The 21,771-nt window shown below is 56.7% G+C and overlaps 10 protein-coding genes across 10 annotated transcripts; 6 read left to right on the forward strand and 4 right to left on the reverse strand.

The window, feature by feature from the left end:
- Nucleotides 1-540: 540 nt before the first annotated feature.
- Nucleotides 541-2,250, forward strand: VDAG_00359 (uncharacterized protein; the record flags this gene model as incomplete). The annotated part of the gene is made up of 1 exon (XM_009651736.1): nt 541-2,250. The coding sequence occupies one exon, from the start codon at nt 541-543 to the stop codon at nt 2,248-2,250; it is 1,710 nt and encodes a 569-aa protein (XP_009650031.1).
- A 524-nt stretch (nt 2,251-2,774) lies between these two features.
- Nucleotides 2,775-4,141, forward strand: VDAG_00360 (GTPase-activating protein gyp10; the record flags this gene model as incomplete). Its single annotated transcript, XM_009651737.1, has 3 exons — nt 2,775-2,952; nt 3,020-3,172; nt 3,228-4,141. 3 exons carry the CDS (start codon nt 2,775-2,777, stop codon nt 4,139-4,141), a joined length of 1,245 nt encoding a protein of 414 aa, XP_009650032.1.
- Nucleotides 4,142-4,447: 306 nt separating this feature from the next.
- VDAG_00361 (Vps52 / Sac2 family protein) lies at nt 4,448-6,531 on the reverse strand (the record flags this gene model as incomplete). The annotated part of the gene is made up of 2 exons (XM_009651738.1): nt 4,448-5,991; nt 6,057-6,531. 2 exons carry the CDS (start codon nt 6,529-6,531, stop codon nt 4,448-4,450), a joined length of 2,019 nt encoding a protein of 672 aa, XP_009650033.1.
- A 1,157-nt stretch (nt 6,532-7,688) lies between these two features.
- On the forward strand, nt 7,689-9,105 carry VDAG_00362 (eukaryotic translation initiation factor 5A-2). Its single transcript, XM_009651739.1, has 4 exons — nt 7,689-7,789; nt 8,161-8,427; nt 8,490-8,622; nt 8,684-9,105. Exons 1-4 carry the CDS (start codon nt 7,772-7,774, stop codon nt 8,749-8,751), a joined length of 486 nt encoding a protein of 161 aa, XP_009650034.1. The 5' UTR covers nt 7,689-7,771; the 3' UTR covers nt 8,752-9,105.
- Nucleotides 9,106-9,552: 447 nt separating this feature from the next.
- Nucleotides 9,553-10,575, forward strand: VDAG_00363 (60S ribosomal protein L40; the record flags this gene model as incomplete). Its single annotated transcript, XM_009651740.1, has 3 exons — nt 9,553-9,678; nt 9,729-10,265; nt 10,339-10,575. The coding sequence occupies 3 exons, from the start codon at nt 9,553-9,555 to the stop codon at nt 10,573-10,575; spliced, it is 900 nt and encodes a 299-aa protein (XP_009650035.1).
- A 1,342-nt stretch (nt 10,576-11,917) lies between these two features.
- VDAG_00364 (ubiquitin) lies at nt 11,918-12,649 on the forward strand (the record flags this gene model as incomplete). Its single annotated transcript, XM_009651741.1, has 4 exons — nt 11,918-11,952; nt 12,073-12,253; nt 12,391-12,501; nt 12,563-12,649. The coding sequence occupies 4 exons, from the start codon at nt 11,918-11,920 to the stop codon at nt 12,647-12,649; spliced, it is 414 nt and encodes a 137-aa protein (XP_009650036.1).
- Nucleotides 12,650-13,213: 564 nt separating this feature from the next.
- Nucleotides 13,214-14,223, forward strand: VDAG_00365 (YIPF1 protein; the record flags this gene model as incomplete). The annotated part of the gene is made up of 3 exons (XM_009651742.1): nt 13,214-13,300; nt 13,357-13,750; nt 13,811-14,223. Exons 1-3 carry the CDS (start codon nt 13,256-13,258, stop codon nt 14,221-14,223), a joined length of 852 nt encoding a protein of 283 aa, XP_009650037.1. The 5' UTR covers nt 13,214-13,255.
- Nucleotides 14,224-14,364: 141 nt separating this feature from the next.
- Nucleotides 14,365-15,413, reverse strand: VDAG_00366 (rhodanese domain-containing protein; the record flags this gene model as incomplete). Its single annotated transcript, XM_009651743.1, has 2 exons — nt 14,365-14,957; nt 15,110-15,413. The coding sequence occupies 2 exons, from the start codon at nt 15,411-15,413 to the stop codon at nt 14,659-14,661; spliced, it is 603 nt and encodes a 200-aa protein (XP_009650038.1). The 3' UTR covers nt 14,365-14,658.
- Nucleotides 15,414-16,129: 716 nt separating this feature from the next.
- Nucleotides 16,130-18,006, reverse strand: VDAG_00367 (cytochrome P450 61; the record flags this gene model as incomplete). The annotated part of the gene is made up of 5 exons (XM_009651744.1): nt 16,130-16,171; nt 16,240-16,523; nt 16,576-17,540; nt 17,610-17,760; nt 17,847-18,006. 5 exons carry the CDS (start codon nt 18,004-18,006, stop codon nt 16,130-16,132), a joined length of 1,602 nt encoding a protein of 533 aa, XP_009650039.1.
- A 2,237-nt stretch (nt 18,007-20,243) lies between these two features.
- VDAG_00368 (uncharacterized protein) lies at nt 20,244-21,655 on the reverse strand (the record flags this gene model as incomplete). The annotated part of the gene is made up of 3 exons (XM_009651745.1): nt 20,244-20,368; nt 20,441-21,520; nt 21,568-21,655. The coding sequence occupies 3 exons, from the start codon at nt 21,653-21,655 to the stop codon at nt 20,244-20,246; spliced, it is 1,293 nt and encodes a 430-aa protein (XP_009650040.1).
- Between the last annotated feature and the right edge of the window lie 116 nt (nt 21,656-21,771).

Genomic DNA, 21,771 nt, shown 5'->3' on the forward strand with positions numbered 1-21,771 from the left:
TGCGTGTCACAGCTGAAGGCAGTGATAGCCGGGCAAAAACATGTGGGATCATGGCTCATTGTGATGGCCTCTCCTTGAATCCGCGAAACAGCCAAGAGGGTGATTGAGGTTATGGTACAAGGGGAAGGAAGAGTGACGTTCCAGGTTGGTCTCGACGCTGCCATCGCATCAGGAAAATGGTAAGAACGTGGTAGTGCCTCAGGAAGCGAAACAGCGCCGACGTGGGGGAAGGTGCAGGTGCGGTGTCTGCCGCAGCAGTTGACAACCGCTACGTTAAGGTGCCTGTTAAGGTGCCTGGAGACCATTCTAGGGCCATCTCACCGAGCCCACCCAAGGTAGGCAGGCACGTTCATGCCTCAGCGACCCGGGCCCAATGAGGAAGAGCAATTACGACAACAGTCGGCGGGCATTCGCAAAGCACAACCTTTCGCCTGGCTCATAACTAGGCCATTACACGCATCGAAGGCCTGTCGCTCAGTCTATCTGCGACTGACCACGTCCTGCCCTCCGTCAATGCCAGGGACACAGACATGCGCCAGAATGGATTCCGACTTTGCCTCTTACTCCAGCCTCAGTGGAAATGGTGCAGCATCGTCAGGTGAAGCTTCTCACCAGCCTTCAGGACCAGAGTCCCTATCGTCGCCGAAGCCACACGTAAATCCCCATGGCGATGGTTTTGGGACGGTCCGCGATGGCAGCAGCCCTCTCAAAAGGTCCGCAGAGCCTTCCGACGAGCAGCAGCCTTCCAAGCGCTACAAACCTGGCTTCAACCACGCCTACATGGATCTGCTGAACATCGACATTGAGGATGCCACGAATCGGGTTGTGCTTGAGAAACGGCCACTGCTCAAACCGAATCAAGTGGGCATGGTTACCTGGACAAGCTTGGAGAAGGATCTCTTCTATGAAGCGTTGGCGAGAGTGGGAAAGGACGACCTATCGGGCCTTGCATCGCGAGTCCGCACCAAGAGCGAACTCGAGATCCGACAATACCTCAAGCTCTTAGCGGACCAGCATGAGCAGATGCAGTCAGATCCCCATTATCGGTGGGAGGATCATCTCGAGAAGGCGGACTATCCGGCGGCCAAGGAACTGGGTGAGGCCTGTTGCGATGCACTCGAGGAAGTCGCTGATGACATGTTGCTCCGGATCGAGCGACACGAGCAAAAGACGGAGGAGAAGAAATGGGGGGACTACTGGCTCATTAATACCCCAATCGCAAAACTCATCGACGAGGACAGTGCCTTGGAGCATCCCCTGGACTTCGCTGAGCTCTTCAATCTCCAGTCTTGGCTGCGGCTCCCCAAGCGCGTGTACATGAACTCTTCGTGCGAGGGCGAGAACTGGCAGGACTTGAGTGACGAGGCGCCAGCCATACGCGCTACTGCACTGAAGGACTTTCATGCGCTCGCCGTCGCCGTCACTCGCAAGCTCGTCTTGTCTAGTCTATACACGTCACAGTCACGGATCAAGGCGAAGCAGGTCATTCAGCCAAACATACGAAAAGCCGTCAAGGTCAAGGACGTGGAGGGCGCGCTGGCCTCTGCGGGCATGAAGCGAGACTCGAGGCAATACTGGGCAACCTGCGCGCGGCGCCTAGGACTCCAGGTCCACGACACGCCTTTCGAGGACGGCGCGGGACTTGGCGTCGACAATGATGAGCCGCCTATGTCATATGCCGAAGTAGAGCAACAACTGCTCCCTTGTCCTGAGCCACCTGCTCAGCTTACGCCGCGGGTGGTCCGGCCGTGGAAGAAGACCAATGCGCACACTATCGATTTCGACTTCTCAGACACGTCGTCTGCCAATGAAGAGGACACAGATCAAGTCACCTCGTCATCGCCGTCGTCTGACGATGAAGACGAGGCTACCTTGGAGGACGAAGATGAAGAGCTCGCCGTCCATGACGAAGTCAACGAGGCCTTGCTGTACACTGTCAATGAGCTTCCCAAGACGCATCGCACGCAGGAGGCTGTTGAAATGCGTGTGCGTCTGGACCGCGAACAGGAAAGACATGCTGAGGCTATCGATGCGCAGGGTAACTACGAAGAAGAGAAAGCCATGTGGACGCTGGTGGGCAAATCACCCCCAGAGCCCCTGGTGAAGCCAGATCAGGCGAAGACGCCGCCCAAGTCGACGATGAGACTTGAAGAAGTCCATGATTCAGGAGCTCACTGGAGGAACAAGTTGGAATATGCGTCTGAGTGGGAAAAACACGGATTCTCAAAGCTCTCGGATTTTAAATTTTAAGTAGAGCACTGGCTTAAATACTGATACCCAATTCGTTTCTGATCTCGCCAATTTGATAAGTGCGTTGGAAGTATCGACCACTCCGTACCTTGCGTGAAGATATCTCGACGCCGTGCATCTCTGGTACGTAGGCAGTCTTCAGCGCAACAGGGGAGAGGATGGTCTGTGCATGACCTGCCACGGCGTCACCCCACGACCGAGCTGCAGCTTGCGCATCACCGGCTCTACTGTACGCGTCCCAACCGACTTCCATATGTCAATTACCGACGATCACGACTCAACGGCCACCGAAGGGGTCGAGATCTTAGCAGCGCCTTGGAGCCAGGTTCCAGCCGAAGCTGATAGGCCGTTGATCATTTGTCAGGCTGTTTCACTGCTTTGGCCTCACGCAGCTTGCTCCCAGAAAACCGTAGAGACCTTGACGACGAGACATAGCAGCATGCGTTTCTTGAAAGTAAAGATCGATTCCGACACCTGATCACTCACTGAATGGTCTACGTGTCTGCCACAGACCAAAGTTCAACATGGCCACTACGAACGGCCAGGTGTCTGAGCCTGTGAACGACGATGGCCGGAATAACGTCACCTCCCAGAAAGCTCGCGACATTCTGGAAGCTTGCAAGTGGAGGAACACGGCAGCTCTCCAGGCGCTGGCTGCCACGGATTGCGGCTTTATGACCGATGATCTCCGAAGGCAAGCATGTTAGTCGGCTGTCAAGACGTCGCCATCTGTCACCGGCTCCTTTCCGCTAACAAAGCTTTCGGGCAGGGCCGGTCCTTTTAGGAGTGCCTTTCGAGAAGGATGACCTCGATGATGCAAGAAAACCGCAGACGGGTGGTGATTGGAAAGAGCTGCCACGGCACAGAGACGAGGACCAGGTCCAGCTGGACGTTAATCGATCATTCATTTACTATCCCAATAGTCTGTCGTCCACCCGATTTAGGTTGACAGTGTGCTGACAACAAGGGCACCTTAGACCAGACCGAAGCTGAACTCGATCACCGCAAACGAGAGCTCTCCGACCTCATCACCGAAGTCCTCCGCCGCTACCCATACCTCTGCTACTTCCAAGGCTATCACGACATCTGTCAGGTCTTCCTGCTCGTCCTCTCGGCGCCGCTACGCGCCCCTTCGCTCGCGCGCCTCTCCGCCCTCCGCATCCGCGACTTCATGCTGACGAGCCTCGACCCGACCGTCGACCAGCTCCGCCTGATTCCCGACATTCTCGCCGCCGCCGACCCCTCCCTCAAACACTACCTCGCCGGCACGGAGCCCTTCTACGCCCTCGCCGGCACCCTCACAATGTACGCCCACGACATCCAGGCCTACGGTGACATCGCCCGCCTCTTCGACGTCCTCCTCGCCCGCGAGCCCGTCTTCAGCGTCTACATGTTCGCCAGCATCGTGCTGTCGCGCCGCGACGAACTTGTCGAGCTCGCCCAGGACCCGGACAACGACCCGGCGCTCCTCCACCTCGCCCTCTCCAAGGTGCCCCAGCACATGGACCTCGAGCGCCTCATCGCCGACACGTCCGCCCTCTTCGCCGCCCACCCGCCGAGCTCCCTCCCTGCGTGGCGCCGCCGCATATCGGAGGCGAGCTGCCTCAAGACGGCGCGCGACCTCGACGCGTGCACCCGCCAGACGATGCAGGATGGCGAGGCCTTGTTCCACCGCCAGCTGGACGAGCTGCGCGCCGCCGAGCGCAGGAAGAAGATCCTCGCCACGCTGTGGGCCTATCGCCGCGGCGCCGGCGCTGTGGGTGTCGCGGTGCTGGTCGGTCTGGCGGCGGTCTATCTGCGGAGGACGACGGCGGGGAGCGGTCCGCTGGGCGTCATCGGGACGTTCGTCACGCGGTGGGCGAACAGCACGGCTTGGACGTACAAATTCTAGCATCAAGATGAAACCAGGAAAAAAAAAACGAAAATAAAATGAACAACATGAGATCCATTTTTTCAGCGCGTGATTTACATCAAGGGTTTTTCATGTTTCGTATGGCTCGAGTGCCCGCATGCTCCTTCCCTAGGAAACTCATGCATACGTACGTGGCCACCATGCTGAGAAGAGCTCGTCCCCAAGAACCGCGTGCGACTCGATACCCTTGCTCCATGCCGTCGAATCCAGAACGCCATCGCCTCATATATAAACAACATCAGCAACAACAGCTTGCCAAGCCGTACCGGGCCAAGCACTACCGTATCACGCGCCCTCCTGGAACGCAGCCTTCAAGCCTTCGAAGTGCTCCTGTTGCTCCACCGCCAGCTTGCCGCTGACGTCGCTGATGATGGTGAGGATCAGCGAGTAGTTATTGTACAGGAACCTCTCGCGCTTGCGCTTGTCAGTGCCGAATGCCTGGCTGTGCCTGGTCAGGAATGCCTCTAGCTCTGAGCGCAGCCGGTTGAGGCTCGTGACGACAGGCTCATCGTCTCCAGCCTCGGTACTGAGGGAGAGAATGCCGTGAAGAAGCTGGCCGAAACGCTGCGTGATGAGATGAGGGGCTGCCGAAAGCTTGGCTTGCTCGCTAGCACGGGCGGCTCGGGCGGGGAGGGAGCCTGTCAGATGGCGGACCGATTCGCAGTGGTGGTCCATGACGACTTGCAGGCGCGGCCAGAGAAGCATGTTGGTGCCGTTGATGTAGCCGTCCACTGTGGGCACTTTACGGCGTTGCAGCTGGAACGCAAGATGCTGGTTGATTCGAATGCTGAGGAGGAGGCCCAGCGCGTCGAACGTCTCGCCTGCGAGGGTTCGAGAGTATGTCTGGCCGAGGGAGAACGTCGGGTCGAATATGTATCTGAAGTGCTTGGATACGGTGGCCATGGACAATGCTGGGTAGAAAAAGGTCGCCAAGAAGCTATACTCGGCCGTGGCATTGTCGATGAGCGCTAGGTTGAAATTTCGGAACGGTATTTCGAGGTAGTGTGTAGAGGCGTCCTCTTCAGCAAGGTAAGAAGAAACGGCCGTCTGATTGCTTGTCGTCAAAAGGTCGATTCGACGACCCAGATTGAAGGCGTCATGTGGCGGGCCGCTTGGCTTGGACCCTGACAGGACTGAGGCTTGACGTGTCGGAGTCTCCTGTCCCAGCACGTCGGCCTTATCTAGTACATGCAACTTCAACTTTTCCAAGGCTTTTTGGTAGTGTGTGAAGTGGTTGAGATAGTACCACCTCATAGTGTTCATGTAAGCCTGGCAAATCTCCTCGGCCAGCTTAGCATGGTGTCGATGCAAGAAGGCGTAGAGCTCCTTAAACTTGATGAAGTTCTGTTGTTGGATTATCTGTGCGTTGATGTGCGGCGACCTTAAAGCCTTGATCTGGGCGACGATGAAGTCTCGGATTCTCTCGACAGCCTTGAGAATGAGGTTCTCCAATAACGGCCCCATATCTGCCCACGCTTTGCTCTGCCGCGGGCTTGACGCATTATTCTTGTAAGCGGTTGCTCTCTTGTCAAGTTCTGCCAACATCTTGATCCATGTTTCGTCAATATGGCCCTCGGATATCTTGGACACGACGACTGGCGAGACACTCAGTTCCTCGACGACGGGCCCTAGGGCCTTCTCTACCGCCTTCCGGTTATCCAATCGAACGGTGAGTGTTGATGATCGTGACTGCAAAGATTCAATATCCGCAGCGACTGTGGCAAGGTCGTTTCGGAAGTTCGTGAGGTTGGATTCCACCGAGTCTAGCACGCCATCGCAAACTGCTATGGAGCGGTGCAGATCTTCGTATTTCGCCTTCTCCTTCTCATCTGTAGCCCACACGTTAGTCGTGGATGTTTTGTTTGAGATCGCAGGATCAAGGCTGCGCGCATACACTCTTCGACCGTCTGGCGGCGTGGCGGCCCGCCGCGACCCAGTCCAGCTTCATCAATATTGGCGACAGCCAAGTCGCGCAACGATAAGCCTTCGAAATCAGGTTCAAAATCGAGGTCGTTGAGAGAAATACTCGTCGATGAGGTCGCGGTCTCGGATGACCCATCGGCTTCTGTGGTACCCAGGATCCTGTTCAAGATGTCAATCGCATCGGGACCATCGTATGCGGTTTGGGATTGTTTCAAGCCGGAGCCATTCGTTTTGCGGGAAGATGCCAATAGGGAGGCCGATGAGTCGTTGGAGACTAAGGACAGGCTCGATCCGCGGGGCGTATTTCCTGGACGATGCGATGTGACATAGGGGCTGTATGCGCTGGATGTCCTCCTCGGAAGAGGAGAGTATGGTCGGCTCGCAGGTTGCGATGATGATGGCGATGGGCTTGTTTGACCAGCGACCGAGAGCCGATCTAGCCACATTGTGGCCTCGTGGATAATGTGTTTGCTATTGGGGTATAACAACGGCTATGGACAGTAGGGGCAAGCCTATGGCGAGCAACACAAGTGCATCTCGAGGTCGGCAGGCTTCGGTATCGTTATCGACCTTCAACTGGGCTGGCTGAGCTGTACGTGTCGGATACCTAAGTAAGGCAGGTCCCATACAAGCTGGAGCTCGGCAAGGCTGACTGGCCTCTGAAGGGACCCCTTTCTGATTGGCGTGCCATGCTGCAAGCCACAGTGAGCTGGAAGATCAGCAAAATGGCACGGACCCTCTCCACCGACTCGAGGTGTGGCGCGGTGCTTTCTGTCAATGGTCGTACAAGCTTCCATTGGGAAGGTGGGGGGTTACTGGGGCCAGACCAAGCACCAAGCACCAAGCACCAGGACTGAACACTGAACACTCGCACCTTGCACCCGCCTGCAGCACCACTCACTCGTTCACTCTTCGTGTGGTGATGGCGGCAGGGTGAAAGGGTAAGACCACGTCAAATCTGAAGCGTCTGGTCTGCCAGCTGGCAGGACAGACACGCTTTCTAACGGTCAAGCACAACTGCTTGCTACACATCAACTCGGCTTCTTTGCCGGCCAGAACACGCCGACTGGGGGAGCTTCCTTCTCCTTTTCCTCATTTATTAGCATCCCACACCGAGTGAATCCGACCTTGACCTTTTTGGCTTTGAAGCCTTTTGTTGACGAGGAGTGCGAGTGAAGGACGAAGCTGGAGCTTGAGTCCCGCCCCTCTTTCTTCACAGGCTGCGGTACAAATCCGTCTACAGGCGGTATGAATCACCCACCCTGAAGGACAGCTGATGGGGCGGGGTTGCTGCTTGTTCGTGCGGTACCTCAGTCCCATCGGCGGCAAACCGCACGAGAGAGGCTTCGGAGGGGCAGCTGCTTGGGATCCGCACAGCCTGACGTCCCATTCCAGGTCTAGGCCTGGCCGGGTGGGCGAAGAGGAAGGGGGCCCTGGGGAGGATAGCCTGTGTGTGTGTGTGGCCCGTCGTAGAGGCAAGCAGAGCCCAATAACAAATTCAGGGAAAAAAATTATATTCTCCCGCAGTGACTTCCTTTCCCCTCGATCCCCCTCCACTCGCATCTTCTTCCCTTCTTCATCCTCAAATCCCCCAGGACACCACCCGAGCTCCATTACCGCCGTCGAATTTCGTCGCATTCCTCCCTCTCTTTTTTTCTAGACAACCCCCCAAGTCAATCCTTCAAAATGGCCGACGACGCTGCTGTGAGTACCACCCCTCCCTTCCCCCTCTTCGTGGGCCGACAAGTCACTGTGCCCTGGGTTGTCTTGCGCGCGTGCTGCCGTGGGCTTGGACCGAATCCCACCCCGCATTGAGAAGAACCCCGCGACCCATCGACACAACCACAACACCGCCGCAAATCATCGTCTCGCTCGATCCCGTTTGCCCTCTGGCGCACTGGTTGAAGCATGGATGGGAAAATACAGTCATGGTCGCGTTGCGGGACTACTCGTGCATCGGGGCATCGCTGCATCTGCCTGTCCTCCGTGGCTGTCTTTTGGCCTTTCGGCCTTCCGGACTGAGGCTTCAGCTCAACGCAAACCCAGTCGCTAATCATGTCCTGCCTTGTGTGTAGCACGAGCTCGAGTTCGACACCGCCGATGCCGGTGCCTCGACCACCTACCCCATGCAGTGCTCTGCTCTGCGCAAGAACGGGTTCGTCGTCATCAAGGGCCGCCCTTGCAAGATCATCGACATGTCGACCTCCAAGACTGGCAAGCACGGCCACGCCAAGGTCCACATTGTCGCTACCGACATCTTCACCGGCAAGAAGCTCGAGGATCTCTCCCCCTCCACCCACAACATGGACGTCCCCAACGTCACCCGTCGCGAGTACCAGCTTGTAAGTTTGCCGTGCATACGAACCGGTCGGCCACATTGCATGACTAACACCGTTCGCCTCAGCTTGACATCTCCGACGACGACTTCCTCTCCCTCATGGCCGATGATGGCGACATGAAGGACGATGTCCGCATACCCGACGGCGAGATTGGTGACAAGATCAGGAAGCTCTTCCAGGAGGAGGAGAAGGACACCAGTAAGCCCTTCCCACGTCCTTTTTCGGTGAACAGAGCACAAGAGACTGACAAGGCATCCAGACGTCATTATCCTCACTGCCATGGGTGAGCAGTGCGCCATCGAGGCCAAGGAGGCTCCCCGCCAGTAAGCGTATGCATTACTATGACGGTGTGGACAGGCCAGCGCATCATGAACATGTTGTCTTGCGCTGACCGGCAGGATTGGTGACCTGAGGACGTAGTCCGGTGTTTCTTGGTCCACCGAATACCCACGGAATTACCCACGGGTCATTGCGTAGAAGGGATCTCTGGACAGGAACTGATGATGCCGGTGACATGGACTCGGCAACTGCAAAGCGCCACCGCATGACTTGATTTTCCTTTGTTCCCGTCAGCCTTTCGTATTCTTCACGATCAGCCAGCTCTGGGAAGGCGACACAAATTAAGCAGCAGCTTGCGGTGGCGACCGATCTTTTCCAAACAATCCAAATAGTTTCTCCGTGACAAAAACCAGTTCAAATCCACTCGATCGATGAGATGTGCCTGCATGTGATCCTGGACGCCTTATCAGAAATAGTAAGAAGCGATGCAATTTCTTCTTTGCGTTGTAGTCATTGACTTGAAATAAAAAAGTTAGTCAATGGGATTATGGTTCGTCCAGTTTTAAGGTGCTTCAGTGCTGATAATTTGAACCGGCCTGCACTAGATTTCTCCACCTGCCATCTCAAGATTAACGACAATAACAAGTAACATCGTTCGAAGGCACCACCTTTCGCAGCGGCGCATCAGGTCTAACCTCGTTATCTAGAAAATGATGCCTAGATAGAAAAAAAAGAGTCCGACGTTCGATGGAGCACTGCAGTTGATCCTGGGCGCGCAGGCACGAGCAAATTTCAACCAAGTTTTGCGTCGAAGCACAGTTGTGAGTGCAGCCAGATCTTGAACACGAGATGGACGCAGAGGACACACGGGAATTCCACAAGTTTCCCAAGGGGGAGCGCTGCGTGGAATGCGGCTCCAAGAAGTGGTACTGGGACGGAGGTCGACGGTACTGCCGCAGAGGCCACCAGGTTGAGGTAAGTACGCCTTCCGCATCCCGTCGAACCATGTCGCTCACCAAAAACAGGGTGTCGTGCAGTTCGAGTTTGGCGATGACGAGTACGGCGACACGGGCAAGGTCGCCCGCAAGGCCAAGGAGGTCCGTCAGCGCGAGAAGCAGAAGCTTGCCGGCAAGGCGGCGCGGGACCTCTATCTCGAGTGCGTGCAGCTTGTGCTGCGCCTCCAGGTCGACTGGCTCGTCAACGCGAAGGGCCACAAGGCCGAGCTCGAGACGGTTGTCCGAGATCTGTGGGACCTGCGACTGCGCGGAAGCCCCGCGGCGGCAACTGAGGAGCAGATGCTGCACGACTCGACGTCTGAGGCGGAGCTCTCCGTGTTCAGCTCCCAGCCGACGAGCGAGCAGGACGAGAGCGGTTCAACGCTTCCGCATCGCAAGAAGAGAGCGAAAAGCTGGGCTTCGGATGCGGGAGATGGCTGGCCAGCGCCGCGGCTGCCAGATACGCTGGCGCTTTGCTACCTGGGATGTCTGCTCCTGAGGGCGCCGACACGGATCGGTGACTTTGTTCGGTGGGCGAAGGGCGGTAATATCACGTACAAGCAGGCGGTAAGCAGCAACCGAACGCTTGACCTGGACAGCATGGGGCTGACTTTTATGACAGAGCCGCCAGATACCGCAGGAGATGTGGAACAGGTTACCAGCAACCCACCAGAAACAGTTTCAAGTGGCGGACCTGGCACGGTTTGACGACGGCGAGCTCCATTCATCTGTGATGAACCTGGCGCTCTCTTTTCACGCGAACTATGAAATGGTGTTTCCGCCCCTGAACGACGTTTTGATGACGCTTCAATATGTTAGGGAACTCGGTCTGCCAGGTTTGTCTGCTCACCTCTATCTTGTGACCAACGGCAACTGACACAAGCAAGTTGAAATTGTGTCTGTTGCGCGACGAATACCACCGATTATGACATTGGGATACTCGTTCCCGGTGGAGGCACCCAGAATCAGAGCGATACATCACCCTGAAATTCTACTGAGTTGCGTTATCGTCCTGGCAACGCAGTGGTGTTTTCCGTTTGAGCAAGTCTCCCTGCCGTCGCAAGACGACAACGTTCAGATTCCCAAACTAGATTGGGACAAGTGGCACGCAGTCATGTCACAAGCTGTGAAAGAGGCACGAGCAACATCCTCGACCGACTATCGGACCGCAACGGCGGCGGATATCACCTCCATGCCACCAGATGAACTGGACAAATATTTCACACATGTGGCGCTGCACATCGAAAGCAAAGGTATGAAGACGTTCGGACTCAAGTTCAAGACGACGAGCTGATTCATTTCACAGACGAAAACGCATTTTTGGCCGAATTCTTTCCCGTTGAAGAAGCTCGACCGAAAGCTGCTGAGCCAGAGGAGGCTGACGATGCACTCAACAAGAGGTTGCAAAAAGTCCAGATCGAGGCGGCCAGCTTCGACGAGGAGAAAGAGAGCCAGCCGACAGGCACGAATCTGCGATACTTCTCCTACAGAACATTAGGGGACTTACCGCCCCACGGGCGAGCATTTTACGACCGGGCAGCTCAGCTTGCAGGCCTGTCGACGGAGTCCCTACTCAAGGCTGTGAATATGCTGGAGTTGCAGATCAGGGCATGGCGGCGGAGGCAGAAGAAACAGGCGACCAACAGGGGCTCAATGGCAGCAACCGACGCCGCAGACGCAGCGTCTAGTGACGATGATCCGATCGATACGATCAATGAAGGACGTTGATAGTGAGACGCTGCAAAGACCCTCAAAAACATGTACAACTAATAATATTGAAAGATCAATTGGATGAGAAAAATAGCATCCCAGTCTCTCGTTCAGTTACTGTCGTCACCATGAGCCTGGTAAGATGCTCAAGTAGGTCATCAGGTAGCTCGCGCGTCAGAGCGACGTCTACTGGGATGCACAACATGACCCTCTTGTGAGGCATTCCCACAGGCTTTGGTGTCGCGTAGCATTCTCACCCGGTACTGATTTATTGCCCGCTGCTCCACCGTGGTGTGGTGTACTTGTGCACCTGCCGGCCCCCACATCCATGTGACCACCCGAACACTCTCGGGGCATCCAACCCTAAGATTTTTTCTCAATCGGCAAGACAGGCGTCCCCACCAATTGTTCGTGAGAGCCGCGCAGCAGTGAACTTCATCGTCAACATCAATCACTCGCGAAAACCGGCAAGAGTAAGTCAAGATGCGCCCTGCACGCTCGATGCACACATGACAGACCATCAAACAGAAATGCTGACAATTTTGTAGTGCAGATGTGAGTTTCCCCGATTCCCGACGACTGAACGACGCACAATACGGCTTCCAAGCGAGCCGCCACCCCCCCCTCCGAGATCGACGACAACTGACGACGATGCAACCAACAGTTTCGTCAAGACCCTGACGGGCAAGACCATCACCCTTGAGGTGGAGTCCTCCGACACCATTGACAATGTCAAGTCGAAGATCCAGGACAAGGAGGGCATCCCCCCCGACCAACAGCGCCTGATTTTCGCCGGCAAGCAGCTCGAGGATGGCCGCACTCTGTCCGACTACAACATCCAGAAGGTCAGTGAGAATGATGGGAATGCGAGGATGAGGGGTAGCTCTTTCGCTTTCTGAGCAAGCAGAAGGGGGGAAGAGATTCACGAGACAGGACATGATGGGGGAAACACCCACAGAAACGGATGCTAACACCTTCGAAGGAGTCCACCCTCCACCTGGTCCTCCGCCTCCGTGGTGGAATTATCGAGCCCTCGCTGAAGGCTCTTGCCTCCAAGTACAACTGCGACAAGCAGATCTGCCGCAAGTGCTACGTACGTTCCTCTCGCCAGCAACGACCCCACACGGCAGACCGTCATCTAACACGTAGCTCAGGCCCGTCTTCCTCCCCGTGCGACCAACTGCCGCAAGCGCTCGTGCGGTCACACCAACCAGCTCCGCCCCAAGAAGAAGCTCAAATAGACGACTCGCTCGTATGTCATGGATATGGCGTCTGGGATTGGTTTCGGCATTCTGGCAGGGGATGGGATGGTGCAGGGGGCCCGAGAGTGTCCTTGGGTCATCTGGCTTTGTGGAGGCCTGCGCTCGATGATAAGACGAATCGCAGCAAATTGAGCATGCCGTAAAATTCATGATGAACCGTTTTGTCGCAATTGTGAGGGTCTTGTGCACGTGTGAGCTGCCGAAGTGACCTCAAGTGTGTATAATCTAGAATGACGAAGCTGCCACTTGTACTATAACGCCATCGCTGCGGAATGATGACTGCTGGTTAGCTCGATGAGCGCTTTGCTTGGCTTCCATCTTGCGCGACCACTCGCGGCTAACCTATGACCTGTACCATCACGTTCATGTGTGTGTGTGTGTGTGCCTAGTGGAGCTCTCGTCATATTTCGCCTAGCTACATACATCCCTTTGACCCCACCTGTTATCTGCATTTCCAGATTACGACACCTTGCTCCTGAGCTCCAGGCCAGCTTCGACCTCTACCCGACTCGACAATCCCTTGCAACTACAGTCCCTACCCACGAAGCGCGCTCGCCACATTTGAAACGCGTGCAAGATTCGACAATGTCTGGCTCAGGATACGATGCGGTGGTCGATGTCGATGATGACGTGAGCTACCAACTCTTCGGGCCATGAGCTGCTCCAGTGCTAACTGTACATCCTAGGGCGACCTTGGCCATACCGACCTCCAGGACGACCTCGAATTCCACTCGTCCAACTTCAACGACACAAATACTGGTGGCCGCAAGTCGGCTCCATCAGCCGGTCTCCCTCCACCCGTGACAGCATCTTCATCCTCATCCAAGCGCTTCCTCTGGACGATCTCCTTCTACGCCCAGTTCTTCGACGTTGACACGTCTGCCGTGCTCTCCCGCTGCTGGGCTGCGCTGTACCCGCGCGCCAACTTCCTCGACGTCCTCGAGGGCAACCCCGATCTCTACGGGCCGTTCTGGATCGCTACGACTGTGGTCCTCATCCTCTTCCTCGGAGGCACCATCAGCGCGTACCTCGCCGACACGGGCGACCACCCTTTCGCCTACGACTTCAAGCTTCTGAGTGGTATGTAGACCTGAATGGCGCGGCTTGATGACACATCCAATGGCTAACAGACAATCCCAGGCGCCGCCGGACTTATCTACGGCTACACTCTCTTCATCCCCGTCGGCCTCTTCCTCGCCCTGCGGTACTTCGGCTCCGAGTCGGCCAACCTGCTCGAATGCTGGGCGCTCTATGGCTACTCCAACCTCATCTGGATACCCGTCGCCCTCATCAGCTGGTCGCCCATTACCATACTCAACTGGGTCTTCGTGGCGGTCGGTTTCGGCCTCTCAGTCGCCTTCTTGCTGCGCAACCTCTACCCGGTGCTCAGCGCCACCGACCGCCAGACGAGCAAGATTCTGCTCATCGTCGTTGTCGCCCTGCACCTGGGCCTGTCGCTGACCATCAAGATCCTGTTCTTCGCGCACGGGAGCCCGGTCGCAAGCCCTCCCAAGGGAGACGACAAGGGCGGCGCGGCCATGTTCCTTTTCTAAAGCGGGGCGGTCAAGGAAACGGGCAGGATGGATTTGAATTATGTGTGGGCGCCGGCTGCGCGGTCTGGCTAGAGGCCTTGTGTACTGTGTACAGTATTAGAATCTATGATGCTTCCACACGCTCCTGGGAGGGACGATGTGCTACCCACAATTGAGTGATTGACGCCTCGTAAACCTGTCCATCGTGGCGACAATGTCCACGCAGAGCATCAATACTGCGACTTGCGAGCCCTTCGTCCCAATACAGACCATATCGCGTGACACATTGCCCGAATCTCCTCCTACCCGTGGGAAACATACGGGTGCAGTACTATACATCAAGCTTTGCCCGAAGCATCAGCCAGCGCCAAACCCAACATCGAACACTCCTCCCACCATCAGCAGTAGCAGCAGCAGCAGCAGCGCGCACGAAACGGAAACGGACAGAAAGCCGCCTCACGGGTCCCGCGGCTTCTGCGCCCGGCCCCCGTTCTTCTCCCAGTCGAGCCAGCTGCCGGGGTACTCCCCGACGCCGGTCCAGCCCGCCTCGGCGGCCAGCGCGGCCGCGGCACGGCTGCGCACGCCGGCCTTGCAGTAGAAGACGAGCTCGCTGTTCTTGGCCGGCCGCTCGAAGCCGAAGCGGTCCTCGAACTCCTCGGCCGTCACGTGGAAGCTCTCGGGGTGCGTCGTGATGGGGATGTTGATCGCGCCGGGGATGTGGCCCGTCTGGCGGACCTCGCCGGGCTCGCGCGTGTCTGTCGATTTCTCTGCGTTAGCCCGCTGATATGGTTCCTTGTTTCTCCAGATCGGTGTGCATGGGTGTGTGTAGGCCAGGCTCAGGCACCTGAGGACATATACTGGAGCACGGGGAGACGAAGGAGGAGGGGGGGGGAGGCAGCAAACGTACCGACGATGATGATGTCGGACTTGTTGCTGTCGACGGCGCGTTCCAGCTGGTCAAAAGTCCAGAGCTTGGTACCGCGGGCCGACGTTTCGTGGTATTCCTCGTCAGACGCCGTCGACGACGAGCTGGAGTACAGCCTGAAGCGAGGATGCGTCGCCGGGCGGACGGCGAGACGAGTCTGGAAGGCGGGTGTCGTGGTGGTGCTGCGCAGGCAATTGGCGTGTGATGCCGTGTTGGCGACGCATGGCCGCGCCGAACGGACGAGAGCTGTGCGGAGAAGCTGGGCGCTTTGGCGAGAGGTGGCCATGGCGAATTTGCAATTTTGGAATGCGACTAGGTTGAGATGTACAGGACTCAAGTAGTGGCAGGTTCAAGTCTATTGTTGTTGGAGGGTGTTGAGCTCTGTCTGACGATCGGTCAAGGTCAATTCCGAGGCTCAGAGCCGGAAGCTCGAGAGGACCCGCTTTTGGCAGTTTCGTCATTGACGAGCGCATTTGAACGCATTTGGCTTACATGACTACAAACGCCGTGTAGGCAGCTCACTCGCGCCAGGCGACACATTCAACGATTATTCTTTTAACTCTCATTCTCATTAACGACCTCATGCTGGATGCTCGCTCATCTACCCCAAAGTGTCATACCCTGGCCTAAATAATCCTGGCTCGCCCTCCCCAGCGGCCTTCGCCAGGAGCGACGGAACCCCCGGGCTGCAGTGAAAAGGGATATAAGCCCAGAAGAGAAGAAGGAAATGTATATACACGGAAATAGTGATTACAATTAGTGAAGAGCGTCCCCGTCATAGAATGGTCGTGTCTTTCAAGCCCCAGGGCCACGCGACCGGATAAGAGTGGCGCTCCTGTTGTCGACCACTAGCAGTGGTTCAAGCTTGATCGTCTCACCAGTCATTGTGCACCGTCAGGCTGATCCGTCATCCTGAATCTTGGGCACCACTTGCCGGGTTTCGATTGGCGAAGGGCGTTCAGCCGCATCGTGGAGGTAGATCTGACAATCCAACCTCCCGTCTTACGCCGCAACACGCTCCTTGAACGTCAGAGGACAATCATCCTAAAGGGCAAAAAAAAGTCAGTTCTGCCGCTTCCAAACGCTTCTCTACTTTTTCATCGTAGACGTACCTTGGGGAAGATGGTGGCAAACACCTTGATCTCCTCGGACAGGGGGGTGGGGTGATGCGTCCACTCCAGCTGGAGCGCGGCCTTTCCGATCATCAACGCCAGGTTCAGCTGCACGTACACCTGACCGATGCAGTAGTGGGGACCTGTGCCGAAGACAAGGAAGTTCTTGGAGCCCTTGGCCTCAGCGTCGCCCGTGTAGTAGCGCTCGGGGTCGAATTCGTCGGGCCTCTCGTACACCTCGGGGTCGCGGAGCGCGGGCCATACAGACGGGATGATCATGGAGCCTGGATACTATCAGCAACTGGCACGACGTCAAACGATCATGGACAAACTCACCCTTGGGCACGGTGTACTCGGGAGTGACGGGGAAGGCCTTCTTGGCGACGTAGGGAACCATGATGACGGGAGGGCGGTAGCGAAGAAGCTCACGGACGACGGCACGGGTGTACTTGAGCGACTCCAGCTGCTCCAGGTTCAGCTCGGCGTGGATGTCGCCGTTGCGGACCTTCAGGTTCTCCTCGCGGATACGGTCAAGGATATCAGGGCGCTGGGCCATGATCTGGAAGAGCCACGTCGCGGCACTGCTGGTGGCGTCCTGAGAGGCGAAGAGGAAGGTGAAGATGGTCTTGGCGATCTCGTCGTCGCTGAATTCACGGAGGTAGGGCATGGGCTTGGTCAGACCCTCGGCCTGGCCAGCAGCCTCGGCGTCGCGGTACTTCTTGGACTCCTGGATAGCCTTGACCCAGCCGTCGATGAGCGAGTTGACTTCGCCGCCGGCAGCCATGCGAACCTTGCTCTTGGCGGAGCACTTGGCGAACTCGGCCAGGACCATGTCGGCGGCCTTCTTTCCGTACCAGGTGCGGGTGTACGGAATGATGACAGGGAAGTTGACAAGCTCGAGGGCGGCAGTGATGAGGTAGTAGTCGTTGGCGATCTTGTCGACAGCATCGTCGGAAATGTAGTAGCCAACAAAGGTGCGCAGAGAGACGGCGCACATGAGATTACGCAGCTCAGGCATAAAGGGGACAGGCTTGCCGCCAGCGTCCTTGGTGACCTTGAGGAAGCGGGCGAAGTAGTCGCGGTAAACGCCCTCCTGGCCAGGAAGGTACGAGTCGAGGGCCTGGCGAGTGAAGAGCTGGTTCAACCCCTTGCGGAAGTCCACGTGAGCCTTGCCGTCGAGAAAGACCCAGTTGTCATGTCCCAGGAGCTTGGGGGCGACGTCGACGACGCAGGGGGCAACATAGGAAGGCGAGTTGAAGATCTTGCGCGATAGATCACGGGTGGAAGCAATGACAACAAATCTGCAACAGAGGCAAACAGTCAGTGTTTTGTCACGAGAAGAGGATGCCGGTAGAAAGACGCAGACTGACTTGTGGAAGACGGAGACACAGCTCAGGGGACCGCTTGCCCACTTGGCCTGGTACTCCCAGAACTTGGGGTCCATGGAGGACAGGAAGGGGCCCATGAAGGGAATCTTCCATGCTGGGCCGACGATGGAGCCCTTACGAACGATGTAGCCAACTACAAAAAAGCATTGGTCAGTCGAAAAGCTTCCCGGTAGGCAGTTGTGACTGCACGGCAACGACGATGCGGCAGGCGAGACATACTCTGATCGTACGCGACCAGGAGAGCGAGAACAGTGAAGACGATGGTCCAGACGCTGGCGTTGGAGACGGCCTCGATCACGCTGTCCACCTGAGGTGGGATGGAGACGCTGGCAAACTTTGCGTTCGCCAGAACGGAAGTGAAGGTCGTGTTGGCGTCCATGGCTGTGGGCTGTTGCGAACTCGAAGGCTTTCTTTTCGGCGAAGCTGCTGAAGCGGCTTGCTTTGGTCGTTCGAGGTTGAGGTTGAGCAAAGGACGGCGCGAGCTCTCTCTTTCTCTCTCTTTCTCTCTCTCTCTCTCTCCCACACTCTTTTTCTCTCTTTCTCTCTGGGCGCGACGAGTTGCGCGAGGGCAGATATTCAACCAGAAGCGAGGCGCTGAGGTTCAAAGGCACACACACGAAGGTATCGTCGTGTGTTCTACACGCGCAACTGTGCAATGGGATTGCGGAAAGGAATGCGAAGGGGGGTGGGGTGGAGGAGACGGCACCGGGGGGGGGGGGGGGAGGGGGCGGCGTTCAATGTTATCAGTTTTCCTAGGAGGGACGACCTCACATGGAAGTCAAGGCAAGTGGAAATGCAGACTTCTCGGAGCAGTCGCGACCCTACTGGGCACCACCGTCCACATTGACTCAAACAGGCCTCACATTGTGCACACAGGGTCTGGCTTGGTCTAGGTACCTACCCAGCTAATGTAAGGTACCTTAGGTACCTAGGTAGGTAGGTAAGGTAGGTAGGTAAGTAGGTAAGGTACCTAGGTAGGTACCTAGGTAGGTAGGTAGGTACCCAGGTAGCCTGGGTGATCACTGTTCAGCCAACAGCACTTGGGTGGTGGCAGGCGGGAAACAAGGTGATGTAGTCATTATTCAGCACGACGAAAACACTGCAATCAGGGCGGGAGCACGGGTCTCCACGACTTAGATACCCGTCTTTCCACCGAGGATGGGGTAAGGTTGCAGCGTTGCAGCGGATGCTGCGGGTGGGGGAACGGACACAGTCGAAATTACCAGGTGCTCGATTGCGCAACGGACCAACAGGGCTGGCTCGGCGCGCTGTCAATTTTTTTTTTGTTGGGTGCACCCTAAGCGGCAGGCTGTGATGTAGCACGAGCCCGCGCACGAGCCAGCCTTCAGGGATGGCCGGGCGACAAGGGACAAGGAGGAGAGCGCGGACCACTGTGGCCCTGCGATTCCTACCTGCCAAGCGGACAGACGACAGGGTCCCGGGAAGCTAAATTACCACGCCATCTCGTCCAATCTTGTCCGATGTCATTGGCCGATCATTCGAGGTGGTGCGAATTTGGTGCTGAGGTGCAGTTGCTACTCAGTATTTTTTTCCCACCCCATCCGCCGCGCCGCAATTCACACGGTGGAGAAATTATGTCTGTCTGATTGTGTCTCAGTCCCTTGCTTCCATCAGTTACTACCTACCTTCCCTACCTAGATACCTTAGGTAGGTGAGGTGTGTATGGAAGCAGCAATAGCAGTCGCAAATAGCAAGCATCAGACAGTGCAGCATGTGCGTCGTTGTCAACAAGCATTGTTCGATTTGCCTTGCCCATTGATGTCATTTGACTTGATACAGAGTTCACCGCGGCTCGCTTCGTCCGCCTTAGTACGACGTCAGTCACTTGACTAGGTAGCTACATGTACGGCATGAACGGGTAGGGATAAGGGGGGGTGGGAGGGGCATGGCGGGCTCTCATGCCCACGAGGCACGTCATGGATCTGGTCAGATTTGCACATGTCGCATCCGCCAGAGGAACGAACAACTTGTACAAGACCAAGAACAGTCAGTCATTTGTTCATCTTGTGCACGACCCGTCGATGCCGCCGCTTGAGATTGGAGCTCCCCCATTCGCCAATCACGCTTTCCTTCTCCCACACCGCCTGCCATCCAGCATACGAATACGAAAGAGTGGGACCTCCGGACCGTCCGGACAACGACGAGACGCCGTCTCGGCGTCAGAGACATTCTCGACTGCCTGGCTTGCCTGGGTTGCTTTTGGCCTGGCTGTGCCGGACTCACTCGGGTCTCGGGCTCGAATGCGAAAATAACGGGACCAGTCGCATTCGTCGTCTTCCTACAGCCCCGACCTGCCTTCCCAACACAGTAACGTTCGGTGGGCGGCTGATTTTTCGATTTCCCTTTTCCTTGTTCGTAGAGGGCAAACACGCACTGCACAGCACAGGAAGGGTATCATATTGGTCTAATCTTGGCTCGACGCTCCGTCGTCTTCTTGTGATGCCGAGTGCCGGGAGTACCGGGTTTCAGTACCGTCTCCCGTTTGACTTCGGTATTTTACTCACATGGTCATAAATAACCCTTGTCACATCGCCTCGGCGTCAGTGTGCATGTCAGTTCATCCGAAAAACACAAGACTCCAACAGGTGACGCTGCTTAAAAGCTATCATTCAAGACGTCATCGTTCATCTTGACCATGGTGGGGCTGTATTCGGAGCTGTCGGGCTCAGCGCCGGCCGTCATCAAGATGTCGTCTACAATTCGCTTGCTAGCCTCCCGTGCTGAACGCAAAGACAAATAAATGCAATCAGCTGGCGTAAAACCACAAGTCATGGGACCAAAACAAAACATACCGGGTGTCTGCAACAATTTGGACGGCGGCAGTGCAAACTGAATCGTCTTGGGTGGGCTCATGCCACCGAAAGCACCCTCGTCGCTGTCGCTATCCCAGTCGATCTCGTACTTCTGCCTTGTCACGGGAGCCTCGGTCGTAGTCGTCGTGTCGTCGTCGTGGGGAAAAAAGTCTTTTATGCGCCGCGTCGAAGCAGGCGTTTGCACGCTGACGCCTGGCGTTCTAGGTCCGGCCGTCGCGGCGGCAAGTCGCTGGCGTGCCGCTGACTTGATGGGGGACATGAAAGCCTCGCTCCGCAGCTTTGGCGCTTCCATGACGGGCGACGACATGGGCGAGTCCTGCCATGACGGGATGTTTTCCTTGCCCTTGCTCTTGCTTTGGCCTTCGTCTTCCTTTTTGAGCGGCGAGATGCGGTATTGGGTTCCCTTGTGCGGCGTCGCCTGGAGCCTGTAGGTTTTGTCGAGCATGCGATGGAGCAGCGGGTCCTTATTTCCTCGTTGGATTGACTGCTGGGGCTGGGGGAGTAGCGAGCGCGGCGTCATGGACATGTCGGGCAGACGAGCAGTGTGCTGCGCAAAGAGCACAGTGGAGTCTTCTTCTTCAAGCTCGTCACCATCGTCCTCGGCATCGGGCGCCGGCGGTTCACCCTTGAGCTCACGCTTCAGGGCTTCATACGGCGATTCGAGGTTGGAGTAGTTGGCCTTGACGGTCCTGGTCGATGGGGCCCGCGGAGTGCTACCCGTAAGCTCGTCGTCGTTCAGGAGCGAAACATCCGTCTGGAAAGTCGACTCGCCGGCTGGCGTGTTCAGCGTCATGTCATCTCGACCGCCGGTGCGGGGCGTGTTGTAGACGCCCGTCAGGTCCTCTTGTACCGTCGTCTCTTCGGCGTTCGTGGTATCGTCTTCGTCGTTCGCGAGCTCTTCGTAGCCCGAGAGCGACACGTTGGCTGATGCTTCGAAGAATTGCTTCCAGAACTTGGATGCCTCCCAGACATCCTTGGAGTGCTCGCCGTAGGATTCGACGACGGGTAGGATGCTCGCCGTGACGATGCGGTGCGCCTTGCTGAAATTGTGGTCGATTTCTGCCCTTGTCAGCGCCAGTTGGCCGTGTGAGGCGGGGTGTCACTACCTTGAAGTGTCAATGTAATCGACTGCTCCAGCTTCTCCAGCTCCTCCGTCAATGTCAGATTGCGAGGTGCCGCGCTTGGTCGTGACATGTTTGGTGGCGATGAAGTTTCGTGGCTGTTTCTGTTGGTTTCTCGGTGTGTGCGGTGGTGTTTGTTGTTGATGCATGTTGGAACTGGATGTAACCAGACGCGATGCGGGGCAGCTC

This window comes from Verticillium dahliae, genomic scaffold (assembly GCF_000150675.1).
Source record: "Verticillium dahliae VdLs.17 supercont1.1 genomic scaffold, whole genome shotgun sequence".
NCBI lineage: Eukaryota > Fungi > Ascomycota > Sordariomycetes > Glomerellales > Plectosphaerellaceae > Verticillium > Verticillium dahliae.

Excerpts from the sequence above, each read along its gene's own strand:
- VDAG_00362 (XM_009651739.1), top strand. Across the intron at positions 8,428-8,489 it reads CCCGTCGCGAGTACCAGCTT|CTTGACATCTCCGACGACGA; the intron begins GTAAGTTTGCCG and ends CGTTCGCCTCAG. Across the intron at positions 8,623-8,683 it reads GGAGGAGGAGAAGGACACCA|ACGTCATTATCCTCACTGCC; the intron begins GTAAGCCCTTCC and ends CAAGGCATCCAG.